This window comes from Lethenteron reissneri, chromosome 34 (genome assembly GCF_015708825.2).
Source record: "Lethenteron reissneri isolate LAM-NWPU_2019-01 chromosome 34, ASM1570882v1, whole genome shotgun sequence".
In the NCBI taxonomy this organism is placed as follows: Eukaryota; Metazoa; Chordata; class Hyperoartia; order Petromyzontiformes; family Petromyzontidae; genus Lethenteron; species Lethenteron reissneri.
In genome coordinates this window covers 12,030,062-12,051,814 of record NC_083812.1, presented here as the reverse complement: position 1 = coordinate 12,051,814, position 21,753 = coordinate 12,030,062, and the positions used below count along the sequence as shown (strand labels likewise).

The following is a 21,753-nucleotide window of genomic DNA, read 5'->3' as shown; positions in this document are numbered from 1 at the left end:
GACAAACGTCAGCAACGTTTATCGTAGCACAGAGAGGCAAAACAGCCACGGCTCCAGTTGTGGATTCACTATACAACGCAGTGCCTGTAGTGTACGTTATTTAACACTCAAGAAGTGCAAATATTTCAGCACGATATTTTCTTTGCCAGAACAGCCCGTGCTGAGTAAGCATCATGAATACTTCTCCGAGCTAAAACAAAGGCACCATCTAAAGTAAGTTTCCCGTTCATAGGTACGTCAAGTATTAATTACCTGTTCATAGGATCACGTCAAGTACTAATTACCCATTCATCGGTACATCAAGTACTAAGTACCTGTTCATAGGTACGTTAAGTACCAAGAACCTGATCATGGGTGCATCAAGTACTAATTAATGTAAGCATTTGTATTCTCAAGAGGCAGAGATAGCTTCATAGCAATCATCCGCAGAATCTGTCCTCCGACTGTATATACGTAACTGTCGTTACACGAGTTGTGTTGAAATTATTTCTCTTAATAAGGAGCACTTTGTTCTCGGCGGAGGAAAGGAAAATCACCTGGTTTTTTTTGCAGGGGAAAGGCCATCTTCTTAACGTCACGCATCCTATCCTGTGCTCGTCACAGCACCGTTATTTATGACACGCAATGTTGCTGCGGTAGTCGCCGCTTTCCGCATTCACGGTGCGGGACAACGGTTCCGCGAATTGTCATGATTCGGGTGAGGCGCTGTGATTTAATTCAAAAATCGCGACTATCATTTTTTTGTTATGGATTCACCGTTCCGTTACCATCCTTCCGCATTTATTCCGACTCATTTATGTGTACAGATACGTTCGCTCTCTCAGCTCTCTCGGCGAGCGTATCAGATGCACACATTTTAAATAAACGACACCCGTCAGCACAAAGTCATGGACTTATCGTGAGGGTAAGAATACATTTTAATAGATCAATCACTTGCAGCATTGTTGATTGTTGCCTGCTGCACACTGTATTTGTTGAGGCACTAATGTTATTACCCTTAGACGGATCATGTGCCGACTCAAATCTAAACCGAGAGTTTAACTCACGGAATTGCAAATGACAGTCAAAGCATTAATGAGCGCACACCTCTGCCACATGAAGATACCGAGGTCAGCACTCCGTGTGTATGGACTATAAAGAGGGAGGGAATTCCTCAAGGTCAGGCTCTCACGTACACGTGGCCCGCACAGCGCACGCAAGGCATCGTTGTGAGGTTGTCCCAAAATATCCAGAGACCGTAACGAACATGAAGATATTTGCCTCTTGACATGGGTGCACTGATCTAGGTTTATGAGGAATCTCCGGTCCTATCCTTGAAGGGCTAGTTACGAATAAGGCCCAGGGGTGGGCAGTGTCGCACAGAGGCGTTGAGCAAAATTGTTTGGCACAGCTTACAGGTCATTGCATTGTACACATTACTGTAACATCCCCACAGAGGCAGAAGGGAAAAGACGGATTCAGATTGGGCAGGGCAGACAGGAGACTAGTTCAGTCTGGCCTGCACCTGAGAGATAAGAGTTGCCACCTCTTCCACAGAGCAAACCTCGACATATTTCTCGAGGTCTATGATCAAAGCTACGCACATTATCCTGCACAAAAAGTTCAACACGACACCACCAGATCTCTGAGAGATGGCTGTGGTGATGTTCTGTTCTAGGTTGGACGTCCGTCGAGTGCCAAAGTGGCTGAGTGCACAAAGCCTCCTGTTTTCACAGAACGATAAGGAGATGACTAGAGAATCATTAAGATAACCAAGTTCCCATTAGAGAACCAGCCTGGCACAAAGACGCACGCGCCGAGTGCACAGCAAGGTGGCGGCAGACGTGGGCCACGGTGGTGACTCATGCAGGGAGCACAAAGTGCACGGCCTAGGGCCCATTCAAGTGACAACAAAAAGGGGGATCAAAGAGTGAAAATATGCCAAGAGCTCCGAGTTCGAGGTGCGAGGCAGCAGCGACACGCACTCCGTGTGCCCACCCAGGGACTCGTGCTGCTAATGAAGCAGAACTGTCATGTGACTCGAGACAACTTGACACAAACTAAATTAATACTTTACGGTTTAATTATTGCACATGTGGGTCCACTTCACAGTGTGCTGTCAGTGCTGCTAGGTTAGCATATTCGCAACAATGTTACCGGAGAGTTGTTGCTCCTCTGTGCATCTATCTCATGTTCCGAGGGACCTCGTTAACTGGACTTCATTAATCAAAAATTGTTAAACATCTTCATTTACATAATGTATCGTACCTCTAGTTTTCCAAAACGGAAGAGTTTTTCTGTAATATTCCACTCGTTCGCATGTTGCGATATATGCAGATCAGAGCCGTTTGATTGGATGGGATTTGTCACATGCACCTTACATCTGCCCATACGACAACTAGGTGACTCAGAGAAATACCCTGCTAGCCACGACTGGTTTTATATAAATATATATAAAAGATGGGTGGTTGCCGACAGGTCACGGATGAAAGAGTTTTTTTTGTACAAACGAGGTGACGATTCTAATCCATCACATCCTCCTCCGCCACAGAAGCTGGAAACGAATTGACAGCTGCTCAGCTGTCTTGTGTTCAGCTACGGCTGAGTAATGGAACAGGAATGTGTGGAAGACCTCCCACACTATAGGGGCAGCAAGTTAGCGGCACGTGCCGACGGCGGTGATTCACAATTGACTGTTCTTAATGTTACTTGAAAAGTACTACAAGTCCTGAAATTAGTATTTTAGGTTTAAAGTTTAAATTCACATTGAGTGTCAAATCATGCCACGGCAAGTGCTGGAAAATTAAAACAAGAGTCTGAAACTGTCCCAATGCTATTCTATTGCCAAATGCAAACTGTCCAGTGATACACGACGTCACAGGGTGTTAACCTCAATCATCGACTGCAAGACCACGTCTTTCAAACATGTTAGCTCGCCACTGCACGGTTCACTCGTGGAAACAATGCGCCTTGATGCGGCCTCCTTGTTCCACAAGTCAAGGAACGGGGGCACGGGTGCGAGTGAGCCGATTGCTCAATGAGGTCAGGAGAGGCCAGCGGCTCGAAATCTGCCCTCCTAATTCAATCGAATGTGTCCCATAGGAAGCTGGAATGTGTTGGCAATAGAGGGGACGTTTGTGTATTCAGGTGGCAATGTGATTCCGATGGAGGGTTGTTTTGAGGGTGACAGATGCAAAGTGTGGGCAGGGTGGGTTTCTGATGGACTCTTTTTGAGAGAACGACTATAATGTTGAGGGAGTGGTGTTTGAGGCAGGAGTAATATCAGTGCTACTATGTGGGTCAGAACTGAACTTTAAGCTTAGGTCCATGTGGAGAATGCGAGGAATTTCAGAGAAGGATCAGCTCTAAATAACTTGAAAATTATGCATATATGCCGGAACAACCAATTCTGCACATGTAAACAGGAAGAAGAGGTTGTGATTGGCGAGCGATGTGTGCCTGGTGGAGGTCACCGAGGCTGGTGCACGGGCTTGGGTTGGCCGTCCTTGGGTATCAGAGGACGACTGTGAAACCGCAGTGGATCTGAAGCAGGAAAGGCGAAACGGCTCCATCGATGAAAATGGCCAAGATGACGTCCTTTGTCAGGGATGCAATCCGGTGTGTGCAGCCACAAAAGCTCATCGCAGGGTGAACTGCGATTCCCTGCCATTTTCGATGCGACCGAACGTATGTTAACTGAATTATCCAGCTTAACACGTAGGCTTTCGTGACCAATATTATTAAACATCGTGCTCAAATTGTAAATGTTGTGGGTTTACTCTCCAACACACTGGTGTGCTGAAGTAATAACCAATTAGGACGTTGTGTGTGTCGGGTAGTGGCGGGTTTAACGACACATTTATATTTACGCAATCTAACCCAAAAACAACCTATATCATGAATGATCCAATCGCAGTTGCAAGCACTTCTGAGTTTTGAAAAGTAACTCGCGAAGAACGAATGGGAAATGATTTTCTCCGAAACTATGAAGAAGACCCGAGATGCGACCCCCGCTGTGTTTTATTAGGTCTAAGGCTTCGGATCGTTTGTTTGTAAAGGCGACACGGGTGTGAACACACAGCGTGAACGCACAGCATGAACACAGCAGCTGCAGCCGCGCTGCCTCGCGCCGCCCGCATGGCAGGCAGCAGCCACCAGCAGCCTTGCACTACCCGGAGGGACAACTTAAACAAACAGTAACCACCCACGGACAAACAAACATGTTGCCTCAACTGGCTCCCAGCTGGTTTAAATAATAATAATAAAAAAAACACTCCACGTTATGTACTGGAAACACCGTTATTAATCGTGGCGCTTTACCCACCAAGGGCTCGGCTAAGTCTCCAGGCTTGCTCAGGTGGGTCATGATGAGGACGTCTGGTCAACAGAGTATTATTTTTGCGAGCGAAAGGAATCCCGAGTACCCAGAGAAGATGTGCGAGGCGATACCGCTTAAAAAAACCGCAAACTGTATTCGTGCAGATGGGGGGTCTCGCGATTGTGTGGAGGCCCCTTCTACGATGGGTCATGTTTTTGTAAGAGATTTTCAAAGGAGACAAAACCGCATTGAAAAGTTGACATTACGTGGACACGCTCTCTCATCCATCACATGCCGCCTTTGCTTATTAACACCCGCGTGTTATTCCATATACATCACATTAGCGGATTAAAACATTCTGATAATAAAATGAAAACAAGTTTATGTTTCGTTTGCAGTAACAGCTTGACTTCAATTGAGCATGAAATAAGCAATGATTGGATTAACTGGCGAATGGTCAATACATTCATCGTGCAAATGCTCAATGTGCACATTCTTAATAGGGCAGCGTGAAAGCAAGTTTTCACCACAAAGCCACTTTCTATTTACCTATTTGATTAATCAATCGCCTTGTGTCTCCAACGACACAAAGACTGGTACCGCGAGCGCGCGAGAGAACGGGCCACGTGCCCCAGCGTGCCCCAGCGTGCCTGCACGCCTTGGCTGCAGTGCCGTGTGGTCTGTGTGCGCGCCCGCTCTGCTGTCAGTGTTAACCTTTCAGAACTTTGCAACACGAACTGTGCATTTCAGCAGTGTGCGTGCCGCAAAGTATGGTCAAGCGATGTAAATACAGTGCAAGTTTGACTTGGTCAAACAAAGGCCACTGGGAAAACATCGTTTGAAAGTGCCATAATCCCGATTCAAGTATTGGCCAATGCTTCTGTTTGTCCATTTTTTTGTTGGTAAAAATGTGACACTGTTTTTCTATTACCTTTAGCCTCCGTTGGATTAACATGGACTTGGTTCTAATTTTCATTAATTTTTTGATGAGTTGAGAAATATCTAGCTTATTAGGGTTATGATGGGCACACTTAAATGGATTTGTAAGGCTAGCTTGCATGCTGACAGCACAGGCGCGTGGAGGCTGTTATTATGAAATTAATTGTGGCCATAGCGGAGGTCTCTCAGCAGAAACGCCGGTTTACTTACGAACACAAAGTTCAAGCGCAAGGATTGCGTTTTCAGAAACAAACGACCTGCCAGATGGGGGGGCCGAATTGTAATGGCAACGCATGTATCTCAGTTTGTCTACAAATCACAGAAACTGCCATTGTGCGTTGCAAACAACATTTGTACTTTTCAACAGATGGAATTTTACAGGTAAAAAAACAAGCCATTTTCAAAGTGTCAATAACAACAACACAGCTATCGCCACAGAAAATGAGATTTCATAAGGGCCCTATACGTCCCCGCCCCTAATGGGGCACACTACATCCTACGTGCCAGTCACTGCATTGATTCAATCTCCATCTAAAGCCAGGCGTGAGAAAGTGTCTCTGTAATGTTTAGCGATTATAGGTTGTCCAGGTGATATATATATATATGTATGTGTGGCCACGTTAACCAGGATGCCACCACGAGCAAACTGGAAACAAGACGCTACGGACAGATCCACCGACACCGAGCACCCACAGTCTTTTCGATTTAAAGCTTTCGTGACTGCAGGGATTCATCTTCTTGGTTCTTTCGGTAAAGTCAAGTAGAAGGAAAATAATAACGTTTCGGCCACAACGCAAGCAGCCGTCTTCAGGTGGAGAACAGGTCTGTCGAGAAGGCAGAGTCTGAGAGTCTGAGACTCTGCCTTCTCCACCTGAAGACGGCTGCTTGCGTTGTGGCCGAAACGTCGTGAGAATTATTTTGTTATGTTTTATTTTTATTATTTTATTATTTTCCTTCTACGTGACTTTACCGAAAGAACCAAGAAGATGAACCCACAGTCTTGTTCCTGTGACGGGGCAATGCTCTGCACGTGGCTCTCAACAGGCGCTGGACTTGTGCACATGCGCACGATTTTGCAGCATTTCCTATAATGTAGTGGGCAAATGTGTATGTGACAGTGATCAAAAGTGAGCTCCTCATGCTGTGATGCTACAGCTTGCCATCTGCATGCCCGGCTACTGTACATCAAAGCAATTTCTGCTTGGTGGAATTGACAAGCGCAAACCAAGCACACCATGGAATGAAGGGGAATTTTGGCTGAGGAAGATCACGAGACTCCAGGTGATATGCACTTTTTGCTGGTGCCAGAGGAGTCAGAGTCATGATTGATCTCTCCATTAACCAGCGATAGCTGGCGGATGTTCCTCTCAACAAAACATCGCAAGATGGAGACACAATGTGAGCAGAACATCTGGCAACTCGGGTAAGAAAACATCGCACACTCCTTTGTGAAACTGCGTTGGCAGAAATAACGAATGCGCAAGCACATTCGTGAATAACACTGCCTGTAAAAGTAAAAAAGAAAGAAATATATTGTAGATGCTGTTTTGGGCAATTGCCCTCCTGCATAGTAGAGAGGGAGTGTCTCCGATGTGGAGACTGGACTATACACTATGTGGCTCTAACTGACAATAATATTAGGAATGTCTCCAGTTGAATGGTTGTAAATGTACATGTGATGAGTTGGTTTTTTAAAGAGGCAAATCCTTTAAAAGTCAAAAGTGTAAACTAATTACACGCAGTAACTTTTGTTGCGATTTTGTGTCTTATTCTCAAGACACCCATTGTCGACCCAGCTTCTCTCACCGCTCAGCGTTGTTCAAAGAGGCCTGCAAAGAATGTTCCTTGGGAAAACCTCTTCCCTTTGAGGTGGAGGTTGAGGACATTTAGAAGATGTTTTGGTTTAATTAATTTAATTTCAAGGAACATTTAATCTCTCTGCTGTCCAGTTAATTAAACTCATTATGTGTTGTTTCTCCAAGAACAATTTGGCAAAGGAGCAGATAAACTGAGCCGCACGTCGTTCCAAGCTGCCAGGTGTTAAGTTCTCTATCCTGGCAGCTGGTCTTTACCACCGCTCTACAAGGATTTGCAGCAGCACTCAAAAGTTTGGCACAGCTCTGAGTAACATCAGGCCTGTCTGTGGCGGTGATTGATGGTTCTTCGGGGTTGTTCTATTGTAGGGGTATGTGGGGTATTATTTACTACAAGTGTACATGTATACGGATGGACTGTACGACATGAAGAGGGATAGCGTCGTGGTTAGTAAGCTGTGTTACGAACCTGGCGACCCGATTTCGATTCCCACTCACGGTCAACACCAGTGACGATAATCTGGTTTTGGGCCTCCGCTAGGTCGACTCAGCCTCAAATGAGTACTTGGTGCAGTGTTTAAACATTGCTACTTGGGAGACAAAGACGGCTGGGCATGGTGCCGGCCCACCCACCCCCTCGTGTGCCGTGCTGGCCTTCATAGGTGCTCGCAAACAGCACTTGCCCCAACAATATTTTAAAGACGAAACGGGAAATCTTTGTAATTTGTTTGTACGACAGACAGCGGTCCAAATGAACGTCCAGTATAAAACATATTCCCCCTGCAGCTCATGCTCACTGCCATTTTCCCTCAAGCAAACTCACGTGGCTTTAGTTTAAAATGCTTTGAAAAGTGGCAGTACACGTGTTTGATACTCTGAGAAGTGCCGAATGTTGTCTAAATGACTGTTAATTTAAACAGTTTTTCAGTCATTGTATGTTCCACCATGCAAATATAAAACTCGAGTATAACCGACAATTCCGTATTTCGCAGAACGGCCACATTTTTTTTAAATGTCACGCTCAGCCTTTCGCACCATTATTCACAGCGTTTGGTTGCACGTCAGGGTGATTAGCAGCGCTGTGTGTCGATGTGGAGGTGGGCGAGTGCTGCAGGAGCGACGTTGTGAATGTCTGAGATGCTGCCAGGTATGGGCGCCGTCACTGTTCACGGCGAGGGGCGACCCCACGACACTCACCACGATCATTTCGGAGGGCTCCAGCACGATGCATTCTGTCCCTCTCTGGAGGCTGCTCACTGACCGCTTGCCAAAGCTGCAACATAGTAAGGGGGGGGGGGGGGGAGGAGGGAACACCACGTCACCATATGTTCACCAGGCACCATTCCCCTGCCAGCCAGCGCTCGTACCGGGAGCCGGCATCACGCAGCAGCAACAACAGCAGCGCCGCGGCCACCAACCATCGTAACAACAAAAACGGCCACCACTGAGTGGCGGCGACGTCAACATGGCGCTCGTGCAGGCGAGGTGCACTCTGAGGCCGAGTGAAGTGTCGAAGGCTTGTTGGCGGGAGGTCTCGGGACAGGCCGAGGCGATCAAAGATCCCCCCCCCGCCCCCTTATAACCTGAAAAGACTGTTTGGGCAAGTGCTGTTAGCGAGCACCTATGAAGGCACACACACACAGTGCGCTTCACTTGTTGCCCGCTTCCGCATGAGGGACACACAATGTTGCTGGGATTTGTAAACTAGAAAATGTTGAGGATGTCATCCATGCTGGAGAATGATGACGCCAAATGGTGATGTCAAAATTATTGACATATAGAAGTGCACCTTGCCGGTCGCAAAGTTTCGTAGTTTATGGTTGAAGGCTGCATGTTATTATTTGTATTGTTTTGTAAGTAACGTCTAACATCCTGTCGAAATAATAATTCTACATGGGTTTTAATAACCAGGCATTAAAACTACACACAGACTTGCACTTATTTTGAATTTCGGCACATTTGTATCTACTTTACCTAAATAGAAACTAAATACAGGCAACCTAAAATGTCTTGATATTTACAAGACATACCATTCTACTCTCCTTGGAGCTACACCATTACCTCTCTAGATGAACGTGAAATTCAATACGTGCTTATTTCTGGCAACATGCAAGAAAAATAAATAGTAATTACATCTACAATACAACTTAACCCAAACAAGATCAAACACACATGCTGTTTGCACATTGAACCTTAAAAGCTCGCAAGTTACGACCTCAACGTAACCAACATGGGGACATCAACCTCCACTGAAGGCATAACGGTGAAAACGCAAGAGACTAAATTTCGATTTAAAGCTTTCGTGACTGCAGGGATTCATCTTCTTGGTTCTTTCGGTAAAGTCACGTAGAAAGGAAGTAATAAAATAATAAAAATAAAACATAATAAAATAATTCTCACAGCGTCTCCCCGACAGACATGGTCTTCACCTGAGGACGGCTGCTTGCGTTGTGGCCGAAACGTCGTGAGAATTATTTTATTATGTTTTATTTTTATTATTTCCCTTCTACGTGACTTTATCGAAAGAACCAAGAAGATGAACGCAAGAGACATTGTGGAGACGGGTTAAAAAGCGCGATACCAGCACCGTGCCATCATCCACGTAAAAGAGTCGATATAACGCCGCGCAGTATACCGTTTCAACAAAGCAATCGCGAGGCCGGGTGGGAGTAAGGCGCTCCTCTAGGAACACACGCCTGGACGCAACGCGCCGCCCCCGTTACAGGGCGTCCGGACTATTGGCCCCTCACGGACACGCGCCGAATAGACACACATGCTGTGGGTTGTTCCTTTGGCCCGAAGCCCAGCTCCCAGGCCCCATGCACTGCGTTGTGGTGCTTATCTCCACACAGAATCTTTTGATTTTCTGCTAAACTTTACTTCTACCAGAATCAATTCTGACTATCTGCCCTAAAAATAAACACTCCTATCAGGGTCTGGGAGCCTCTCAGCGCTTGACTTTGGCAGAGTTCCCTGGCACCCCCCCCTGGGGAGTGGAAGGGGGGTGCATGGATGTGGTGGATGTGGTGCTGGTGGAGGCGGCTGCACGCCCTCATCAGCACCAGACTGGAAAGGTCGAATGACAAAATCAATTAGGTATCAGAGAGGGCTCTGAGAGGAGGCCCGGTGCACGTGCGGGCTTGGCGCAGACTTCCCAACACAATGTAAAGCGGCTACATATGAACATTACATCTGGATCTGTCTGCCAACAAGCCGACGACTTAAGGTGAAAAATAATAGTGGTCGTAATTGTTTGCATTTAAATGGCATTGGTTAAATGCTTAAATTACTCAAATTGCCGAATTTAAAACATTAAATATGGGGGGGACCCCAAGTGGCAGTTGTCCCTGTGTGGCACAATGAGACTCAGCACTGGCCTGACAGTGGGCATCAGTCTGCCATTGGAGCACAATAATTGCTTTGTGAAATAGAAATTAAATTGCGGGGAGTATTTATTGGTTTTAAATATCTGGCGCCGGAATATCACGGGATCTTTAACGTCCACTGTGAGGCAGGCGGTGTGCATTTTATGGCTGATATGGCCGCAGTTTAACCATGGTGGCCTGCCGGATTCAAACCGCGAACATCTGCAACGAGCGGAGAATGCGCTACCGCTGGGCCATCCGAGTCAACACCCCTTTTTGTGTTGCGTGGAAAACATTCACAGTTGCTTACTTTAGTAAAAACAAGACAATAAAGTCAAGAATTTTAACATGGTTGTGAAAAAAAGCTGTTTGGATGGAAATATCTCGAGATTTGTTTTGACTGAAAATCACTGCACCGACAGAGATCGCAAACAAAAGGTGGAAAGGTTGAGTTCAACTCTCAGTCTAGGATCGACTTAGGCCATTATCCCATTGTGGTGATAAAATGAATAGAGTACTCCCTCTGTTAAGAATGACATCGGTTAACGTTTTTTTCGGTTAAGGTTTCGCCTCCCATAGGACCCAAATGGTTTCGATTAACGTTAACATTTTGATTAACGGTAATGTTTACACCGTTCTGCACGCGGGCACCAATTTCAGCCAATCCAAGCGCTCGTAAGTGGGCTGAGTCATGTCCCCAGCCAATCAGCGATGCCCATTTATGAGTACATTTTTTCTCTTGTGGCAGTGGAAAACAGCTCTCTTGCAGACACAGTGATTTTTACTCATTGTTCAACTTATGCAGTGAGAATTCGATTAATAGTTATTTCGGTTAACAACAGTTTTGGTGGAACGGATTAAAAACGTTAACCGAGGAACTACTGGACAGTATCGCCATGTGAGAGATCAAGTTGTCCAGATGAAGAGACTGATTCCTGTCATAAGAATGTGGATTTCCCGTCACTGGTTCAAGGCCACTTATGGAGATAGGCGCTGAGGCAGTGCCCATTTAAGTAACGAGACGGGTTTCTACGAAGAGCAAATTGTCCAGTCAATCAATTAGAGAGACTGCCAGTTTACCCACTATAATAACGTGTCCTAATCATTGAACCCTAACTCGCAGACGTCTGCAATGCTTGCATCTGGCTTTTAATTTTCTGATAAAGAGCCTTAGGCTCTCTGAAGATTATTTAAAGTCAACAATAAGGCAATCAAAAGGTAAAACAACAAATGAATACATCAACGAGTTGGGGACGGTATGGGGTCTTAAACAAAAAACTGTTTACTTAAAGTAACCAGTGATCTTTATTGGGAGAAAAATACCATTGGGTTCACAAGCAAACCAAGGAAAAGAACACGCAGAGATTTGTGGAGATGGATGCTGCGTCTCATGAGCTGGGCACAAACATCCGTTTCACAGCCACAGACAAAATCCTCATCTCCAACAAAAAAACACTCAAAGCTGGGGCAGCTTCCAATCGTGGTTTATACACACGCGGTGACGTATAAGAAAAACAAAGATCAATTTACTTTTGGCTGACTCAACACCAAATACTGTAACCCGTTTAAGAAAATAGACTTTCTGGAAAATATACTGGTCCTAATTACAAACGTAATTAACGGCATCGCTACTGGGCTCCAAAGCCATGATGGGAATGGATAACATTGTTTGCAAAGCTGAAAATATGTTGACCCTGACAAATAATTGCAAGTGCAAGTTGAGAAGCGGCGTTAGCCGATGCACGAGCGAGCACGCGCACCCCTTCCCGCACCAGCCACTCCGCACGCGCCGGCATTTAACGCTTTTCTTTCATTTGTCTTAATTAAGGCCCTGCAGAAAATGTAATCCTGTGAACGCGTGCGGGCTTCCGAGAGGCAATCAGCTTGGGATTTCCGCGGATGATGCGCGTGCCGCATATAGTCAAGATAAACCCCGGCACGCTGACAGGCCCGTCTCCTATGGGAATCGCACTGCGCCGCTGGAAAACCGGAGCAGGCCACCGCAGTGCGTGCTTTATACAGTAAGATCCGTTACGTTTCTCCACGCATTCCAGCCGCCTCCGAAAACAACCGTGCCAGGCTGGCCAGCTGGCCGGGCGGAAGCTGTTTTCATATCGGCTCGAGAGAAATGAGTCGGAGAAAGGTGGCTTAACCCTGACACAGCGTTGGGGCCACGGGATGGGACACCTCCTAACGCAGCAGCCCCAGAGCCCTGGAGCCCTGGGCGGTCTGCACCCCACTGAGCGCCAGAGAAAGATCAGCTGTGGAAAGACCTTTTTCTCGGACACGTCGCAGAAGCTCCACACAGTTATTTCCAGGTCATCCCACGAGCAGATTTTGATGATCACATGGGCCACACGGTGAAGTCACGCGAGGCTACGGACCTGACTTAGGGCTTTTATTTAAATGAATGTTTAATGTGCACTCCGACAAGCTACACAATATGATTACAGCCTGCCGACGTCTATTACTGATATCACAGGTTTAATTTACCCCATGAATACTCTCCACTAACATCAATTATAATGGCACTGTCAACATCATGTAAATGGCCACTGCAGAGAAATTGATTGGATATGTTCTAGTTAATGCAATGTGAAGTGCCTATTCACTTTGCTCTCCCCTTGGTTTGATAAAAAAAAACATTGAAATTACCAAAATAAATCAATGCACGGTGAAACCCATTAGATGTCATGGAAACCCTAAACTTAACAGTAATTTACCTCTTCAAGAGCTATCAACAAAAGCCAAGCAAAATGCAATAAAAATCCATAAAAATGCGTAATACATTGATGTCTTTCGATAACAACGAAAGAAACAAATGATTGCCGTTTAAACTGCATTTCACTTTGCCAAGTGCTTGCACAAGCTTTGGCCTCATTCCGCTCAAAATGTGCTCTATTCTATCTGCCATCAATTATGAAAAGGCAACCGGGGGACGACAAAACAGCAGCCATGTGCCAGGAATTGTAATATGTTTAGTGAATGGCAGGATTCAGTAGATCGCACAAGATAGAAATATAGCTTGCATTCTTCGTTGGCAACTTCTCACTAACCCGGGATGAACGCAGGATGATGATTTCAGAGTTAACGGTGGCGTTTTTCTTCTCCCGCACATTTCCATGAAACAACACAGTCCTCGCGAGATGCAACGCGGCGAGCGAGTGCGCCTAACCATTCTTGACAAGCGGTGAGCGCCGGTAGAGGAAAGCGCGTGGGTTACGCCGCATGGGTCCCCCCCACCAAGCACTCCGTTACGGCTGCCACCCCTGTCCACCTCAAGCTGAGGAGAAGTGAGGCCCGGGGTCTCGGATGGGATGGCGGCACAGCTCGCCACATCTGCTTCGACTAAGCGTCAAGAGCAGGTTCTGCGCAAAGCTAGCACAATATTCCCTTTGTAGCGCATTCGGTATTTCCGACCGTCCGGTCCCCGTCAGCTGGGGCTTTCCAATACAAACACCGCAAGTCGAGAGGTACAGAAAAAATCCGGGCTTCCGAAAAAAATAATCACTGCGGGCACGGAAAGGGGAAGCTGCAGCACTAACAGGGCGCACGCAAGAAATGTAAACGGTGTTCGTCTGCTGGCTATACATAGCGCCACGTGTAAACAATGATTTCCATGAATTTGTGGTTTTCCTTGCACAATCTGTGGCCAGTGTAAGCCTAATGACTGAAAAATGCACGATGATTGCTTGAGAAATTTCCCCCCCCCCCCTTGAAATCCATGCATAAACGTTGACATTTCTTGTTTTAAAACTGAGCCATGTGCATTGACCACAGCAGCACAAGGTTTGCCAGACGGCATAACCTAGTGAAATGCAATGCACATCCGTGTAATTTGGTATTAATGTAAGGGTTTTAATGGACGTGGCCACAACAGATATCCACGCTGGCTTGTGCCTGCTTTACTGGCATAAACAATCACTGTCTATAAATAACTCACAATGGAAACTTCCTGTGTAACACAAGCTGCCTAATGAAATGCACATTTGTGCCTGCCGAGTAGCTGGCCCAGGCCTCCGCGCTGGCTTGGAGTGAGTCCAGCCAGAGGCCACCATCGCCTGCCGACATCTGGACCTCATTACGCACACACGCACTTCCTGGCGCGTCGACCCCGCCTCTCTCCAAACACACGCGCACGTGAAGACACGCGTGCGTACAGCACGCACACGCCACTCCACGCCACTCAGACACGAGCCGGCACACCCACGCAACACAGATCTCCCTAAAGCCTCGACAGACTGTTGCGGCAAGCGCTATTAGCGAGCACCTCCGAAGGCCGGCACAGCGCACGACGAGGGGTGCTGTGGCTAGCACCACGTTCGCTTGAACCGCCTTCGTCTGCTCGGCAGTGATGTTTACACACCGTATTGGGTACTCATTTAAGGCCGAGTCGAGCTAAGGAAGGCCCAGGACCAGTTCAGATATCGGTCACCGATGTTGGCCGTGAGCAAGAATTGAACTCGGGTGCCCGATCCCTGCTGTTGGGTTCAAAGCGCAATGCCCTAACCACATTGCCACCGCTCCTCACGCTCATGCGCCCACCTACGCACAGCAGCAGCACCTCTTGTCCTGCCTGCAGTGACAAGGATAACGCTGTCGGACGTCTCCAGGTAAGATTCACATATTTACAATACAGCAGAAGCGCCCAGAGACTTGGTGATTTGCCCCGCTGTTCGTGACGGAGACATCGGCAGGTTAACGCCAAACATTGGACGAACGGGAGCAGCTCGTCAATCAGCGCCAAAGTCTCTCGCTGCTGGGGCAAGTGGAGGGGTGGTTGTCCATCTCCTTCACGACCCTGAAGCCAGTGAGAAAAAAAATGACGCATTGCCACGGGGGGCCCGGGTGTGGCACACCCCCTGAATTATACATAATTATAACAACAATAATAACAACACCGCTTGTGCGTGTGTGTGTGTGCCCAGCAAAGCCACACTGAGTCCGAATAACTTTTCAGAAGGTTTCTGCTGCAAGTGATATGAAACAAGAGTGTGTGGAGAAAACCCGGGCATACGAAGGAAGAGCAGCTGGTACGATGCACAAGCAGACCGCAAACTACTTCTGTACTGCTTTCAAGAGACAGCTAGAAATGTGTCCTGATAAACTTCACGTTGCTCACACAACCTCGTGTCAAGATGGATGTGACGCTAAACAAGATCTGCCTGTGGAGATGGAGATGAGAGCTGTTGGACAGCTCCTACAACCACGGCAAGAACGTTCATTCCGCACCACAACGCACGAGCCACGATTCCTCAAAACGACTGCAACATTCAAGCCATCTTCTTTAACTCACTGCGCAAAGCTCACATTCAATGGCACTATGAGCAGTCTGAAACAATGTTCGATCCGACTTATTCTGCAGGCAAGCGATAGTTTTAACACGGATCTATGTTTGTGCTATTTTTCACTATTTCTCACGTGATTTTCTCAATGTTTTTTGCTCTGATTTCTATTTGCTTCATTGTTGCAATTTATTTGATTTGTTTTGCTTTTTGCCATATTTGTGACCCAGGTCACGCTTGCAGATTGAGATGCTATCCTCGTCTCTTTTGAGTTTAGCATCACCAAAATAACCGCAGCGTGCTGCTGGGAGGGAGTTGGTCTCCGCAGCACAGCAGCCCCGCGTGCCCCCTCTGCTGCGGAGACCACCTGCCAGGGAGCCCTGTCCAGAAGGTGGGGGGGCCCTGGGGCCCCAATACCAGATGGGGGTCACAAGGGGTCAGTGGCGTGGAAGGCGTGGGGATTTGCAGATGTCATTCAAAAGACCACAGCTCAAATGGTGCACAAAATGACATTGCGTGTGAAAAAAATATGATAAACAGAATGTTTCACATTTGCAAAATATTTAATGGCCATGAACTATATTCCAGCTGTGCTATTGGCACGTGTTCCTGTTATGTATGTTGTTCAAGAACTGCTTTTGAATTCACTTCACCAGGCCACAACAACAAACACGATAAAAACCGATGGGAGTGCAAAGTCTAGGAAAGGCAAGCAAGTCACTACAAGTCAATAAATACATTATTCAAAATAAATGACGTATATAAGCACAAATTGCTAAAGTATATTAATGCGTACCAATTTTTCAACACTAAATGCAAGCTTGGGCAAGCCAGTAAAAAACAACAACAAAAACAGTCCCAAACCACACCAAGACAACACACAGTCCCTCAATAAAATTGTACATTCAAATTGAACTACCGATACGTAGTTCAAGTGTGCCTCCCGAGTCGATGTTGCTGTATTCACATTGTGTGGATAAATACGCGGCAATGTGTATCAAGGTACCATACAGCAGGGCAAGCCGCATCAACATATAGAGTACACAAGCAAAACACAAGACGGAATTGACTGTAAGATGAAGTGTGACGCAATCATCATGAAAAATAAAGTTACGCAACATGTTTTAGTATTTATCAAACGTGATTTTATGGTTTAAATAAATATCTGCATTGTTTCTAAATATATTTTTTCTCCCTTTTATGTTTAACATTTTATGATATGGTCCAATAAAAGATGGGTTTAATCAAATGTATTACTTGGAAGCTTTTATTGCTACCTCCTTTACAGAGCGGCCTCGAGCGCAAACACCCAGAGTTCCTTCGCGCGAAACCCAGCCGTCTATCCAACAAGCTACCAACCCACCCATCCACCACCAACATACCCACCAACATACCCACCAACATACCCACCAACCTACCAGCCGACCAGTCCACTCATCTACTCACCAACCTACCAGTCCACACATCCACCACCAACATACCCACCAACCTACCAGTCCACTCATCTACTCACCAACCTACCAGTCCACCCATCCACCACCAACATACCCACCAACCTACCAGCCGACCAGTCCACTCATCTACTCACCAACCTACCAGTCCACCCATCCACCACCAACATACCCACCAAACTCCCAGCCGACCAGTCCACTCATCTACTCACCAACCTACCAGTCCACCCATCCACCACCATCATACCCACCAACCTACCAGTCCACTCATCTACTCACCAACCTACCAGTCCACCCATCCACCACCAACATACCCACCAACCTACCAGCCGACCAGTCCACTCATCTACTCACCAACCTACCAGTCCACCCATCCACCACCAACATACCCACCAACCTACCAGTCCACTCATCTACTCACCAACCTACCAGTCCACCCATCCACCACCAACATACCCACCAACCTACCAGCCGACCAGTCCACTCATCTACTCACCAACCTACCAGTCCACCCATCCACCACCAACATACCCACCAAACTCCCAGCCGACCAGTCCACTCATCTACTCTCCAACCTACCAGTCCACCCATCCACCACCAACATACCCACCAACCTACCAGCCGACCAGTCCACTCATCTACTCACCAACCTACCAGTCCACCCATCCACCACCAACATACCCACCAAACTCCCAGCCGACCAGTCCACTCATCTACTCACCAACCTACCAGTCCACCCATCCACCACCAACATACCCACCAACCTCCCAGCCGACCAGTCCACTCATCTACTCACCAACCTACCAGTCCACTCATCTACTCTCCAACCTACCAGTCCACCCATCCACCACCAACATACCCACTAAACTCCCAGCCGACCAGTCCACTCATCTACTCTCCAACCTACCAGTCCACCCATCCACCACCAACATACCCACCAACCTACCAGCCGACCAGTCCACTCATCTACTCTCCAACCTACCGACACTGCCGCCAACATGGATTTGGCATAAAGTCTTTCTCAGGTGCTTGAAATAGACTTTTGTCAAATATTACTACTACCAAACACTAATAACAACAAAAGTCATGATTAAATGCGTGTTAAAATAGCTGATTAACAAAGAATGGTTAATTTAAAAACAACTGCCGACTCAAAGAGCGGCGAGAGAGATGCGAGACGATGAAAGTGAGAGAGCGCCTCGCGACGCGCTGGGGGTCTCCGAGCGCCAGACCACCCTCCCCTTTTCTAAAACACCGCGGCGGTGGAGACGGCGGCGGCCTCGGTGAGACACAACGAGAGCCCAGGGCACGGACCCCGGACGCAGTTTAATCTGCGAGCCTCCTCCGCACTCCCCGCGGTGCAGCGAAGAACGCCGCGGCAATAATATTAACGGAGATCCTCCATCAAGCTGCGACCTGCCCTCACGATTACAGAGCTGTGCCACCAGATCGCCGATTTCCATAATCTCACCAGACGCGGGGGCCCTTGTATCGTGATGCCGCGGTCCAACAAAGCACCCATGTAAGTGGCCAATTCTGTTTAATTGTCGGTAATTCTTTGCTCGGTTAAATTTAGCCACTGCAGTGCTGCTGTGACATACTTTATCATGGTCAGGTGGAGCTAATAACGTGCGCTCCACACAGTTGTTCCTCACGCTAGACCCCCACGCCCGCCGAGATATCGGCTGACCTACACGCAGAGGCGGACGGAGAACCAGATTCGCATCTTGCCAGCGAACATACTACCACCGAGACCACCTGGCAACTCGTGTGTGTGTGTGTGCGTGCGCGCGCGAATGCAGCGTCCACACGACCATCAAAATTCGCCGAAGTTTTCGGCTCAAATGCTGGCTGTGGACACGGGCATCGAAACAGCTGGGCATTGAGCTCTTTGAAGCTGTGCCATGGATTTCCAGCACTCACAACAGCCTGAAGGTCTGCGCACTAATGTATTCGAACTTTTATTTACATATTTCACTCTATTTATTCTCATACATTTGTTGACCCGTGCTGCCAGCTCCAGCACCAAACGCTGCGTTCAGGACCCGCAGCATCGCAGCGGAGGAGCCCGTAAATCTGACGAGGAGATAACACTTTGGAACCGTCGAAAGCATCAATTAATCACTCGACTGCCAGCGCAGTAATCATGACCTGTGTGGCACTTGCCAGCACGGCACGGCCTGTGACATGTGGCTCCCACGGGACGGATATTTCATCAGCGAGACGTCGCCAGGGCTCAGCGCTCGACACCCTTGCAGCGCTCGCGACGGCCAATGAGCCAAGACGTCCTGCGAACGGTCATCATTCCAATGACCAACTGGGTCAATGCACTTGTTTAATAATCTCGCACGTGCATTATATAATACATTGCTGTATAACTTCATGCAAGCCATGTGGATTTTCTCGTCAAAGGGGCATAAACCATCACGCGAACTCCGGTCATCCTCGCAGCGGCTGTTGGCTAACCATCGAACAAAGACGGTCACTGCATCGCGCGCTTTCGGATGTGCTTCTGTGGCCGTCTGGAATGCTCTTCCTTCCGATATTAGGAAGCCACTGGAGCTTATGCACTTTTGAATATAGATTGAAAACTCCTTTCTACAGAACAGTTTTCTGTGTTTAGTTTGATGTCTTTTCCCCGCACCTCTGATTATCAGTTGGCTAGGTACTGGTGCAAAAGAAGTTCAATATACGTAGATACATTCAAGCGAGGCCGACACCAGTGCAAGTGCATCCTTGCATGCTGCTCGTGCACGGTGAATAAGAATATTTGTTAACAATGCACACTTCTGAAAACCATCAGGAATGACAAAAACCCCAATGATCCCATTTCCCAAATTATGGTCAATTAGGCAGGTTCTGATTATGGAGTGCTTATTAGGCCAGCACAGCATACATGGAGGTAGTATGCGTGGTGAACTTCTTTCGCACCAGACGTAGCCAACTCTGCTAATCGAAGGTGTAGGCCAGCATCATGCCTCGCTGCCTTTGTTTCGCATGTGCTGATGTTTACACCAAACCAGACCCTTTTTAAAAAATAAGTCAAATATGAGATGGACAGGTTCGCTTGCAACCCATGGTTAAGGTTAGGCACCAAACCCAGGTCACTGGGATTGTAGCACAGGGTGCAAACTACTCCACCACCATGCTCCCCGGGGTGGACAAATACAACGATCCACCCCCTATAGCCTTCACAGACTGTTTGGGCAAGTGCTGTTAGCGAGCACCTACGCAGGTCAACACAGGACACCACACACATAGGCCTCATCTCCTCCAGTGCTGATGTTTACACACCGCACCAGCTACTAGTTTAAGGCTGGGAAAACCTAGGGGAGGCCCAGAACCGTTTCAGATATTCATCAGAAATATTGGCCACGAGCGGGAATCAAACTCGGGTCGTCGAGTTCGAAGCGCAGTGTTCGAATCACCACACTTCTGCTTCCGATCCAAGGAATGCCACACTTACTCTTGTAGACAAACACACGTGCCACACTCATAGACGCAGGTTCCTGCAGACACGCACATCACTACACGCATACACACAAACACACAGTCGCCCACACGTGTCGGACACATGACCGTGCCGAAAGTAGGAACAACGAGCGATTTCCATCACCGAGCTCTCTGTCCTCCCGGCTGTGAGAGCCGCGATTGGTGAGCATCATCTGCGGTAGCATTTGCCAAAACCAACGTTGTCTTGGTCACAACACCCGACCCAAAAGCAGATACAAATTATTTAAATAAACATTCCCTTTGAACTCGGCTTCAAAAGCACGTTTCTAAAGCAGAACGATATTTGAAGATACGAGCTGCTGTGCAGCGGAGCGCGGCTCTGTCAGAGCGCGAGCGAGCTCTGCATCCTCAGCCGACAGGCTGCATGTCTCAAACGCAGGTGCAAGGCTGACACAAACTATCTGGTGGAGAGAGACTGAAGTCAGCTCACGTACGCGCCGGGAGCGATGAATGCAGTCTCCGAGATAAAAACAAAAATTTGCATTCCTTGTTCACTGCTTCCATTCAACCTGAGGAACTAAATAAGTGCTCCCCGTGCCAGCTTCAAAAAGTCACGTAGATCAGTAGAGTACATGCAAGGTTTGATAAGGCTATCGTATAATGTGTGTAAACAGGCAGTTGAATGGTTTTGAAATTACCGCTATCAATAACACAAGTGTGAGATAACGTGGCATGCAGTCGGCATATTCATACGTAGATTAAGAACGTCATATTGTATCTTCTTCTCAAGGATCAGGCTCGTGACTGTTGCTACTGGGCAGCTGTCGTCGGTAGGGGACCCTCCAACAACAGCAGGAGGCAGAGGATAAGGCTCGTAGCAATCCAGAGCGCTCGGCCGATAAAACATCGAGTTTACACAGTGGGGCGCAAGCTGGTGTATCTGCTTGCGCCCGCCCACTGACAAAGACAACATCATGAAATAAACTGCATTTAGTAGAGAATGGCAACTCGTGTTGTTTCCGTTTTAACTATCTGTACAAAGATAAATACAAAGATTGCCCGCATATCCTTAACACAATGTTGGGGAAAGTGCTGTTAGCGAGCACCTATGAAGGCCGGCACGGCACACGAGCGGGTGGGTGTCCAGCA

At 47.5% G+C, this 21,753-nt stretch overlaps 1 protein-coding gene across 7 annotated transcripts in view; it reads right to left on the bottom strand.

Annotated features, from left to right (window-relative positions):
* The window catches only part of LOC133350673 (rap guanine nucleotide exchange factor 2-like), a 236,096-nt gene that overhangs the window by 62,238 nt on the left and 152,105 nt on the right, over window positions 1-21,753 (bottom strand). For all 7 annotated transcript variants that reach the window (XM_061565281.1, XM_061565288.1, XM_061565286.1 and 4 more), the window contains one exon: window positions 8,248-8,323. In XM_061565281.1, coding sequence (XP_061421265.1) covers window positions 8,248-8,323 — 76 coding nt within the window. The remainder of the gene's footprint in view (window positions 1-8,247; window positions 8,324-21,753) is intronic.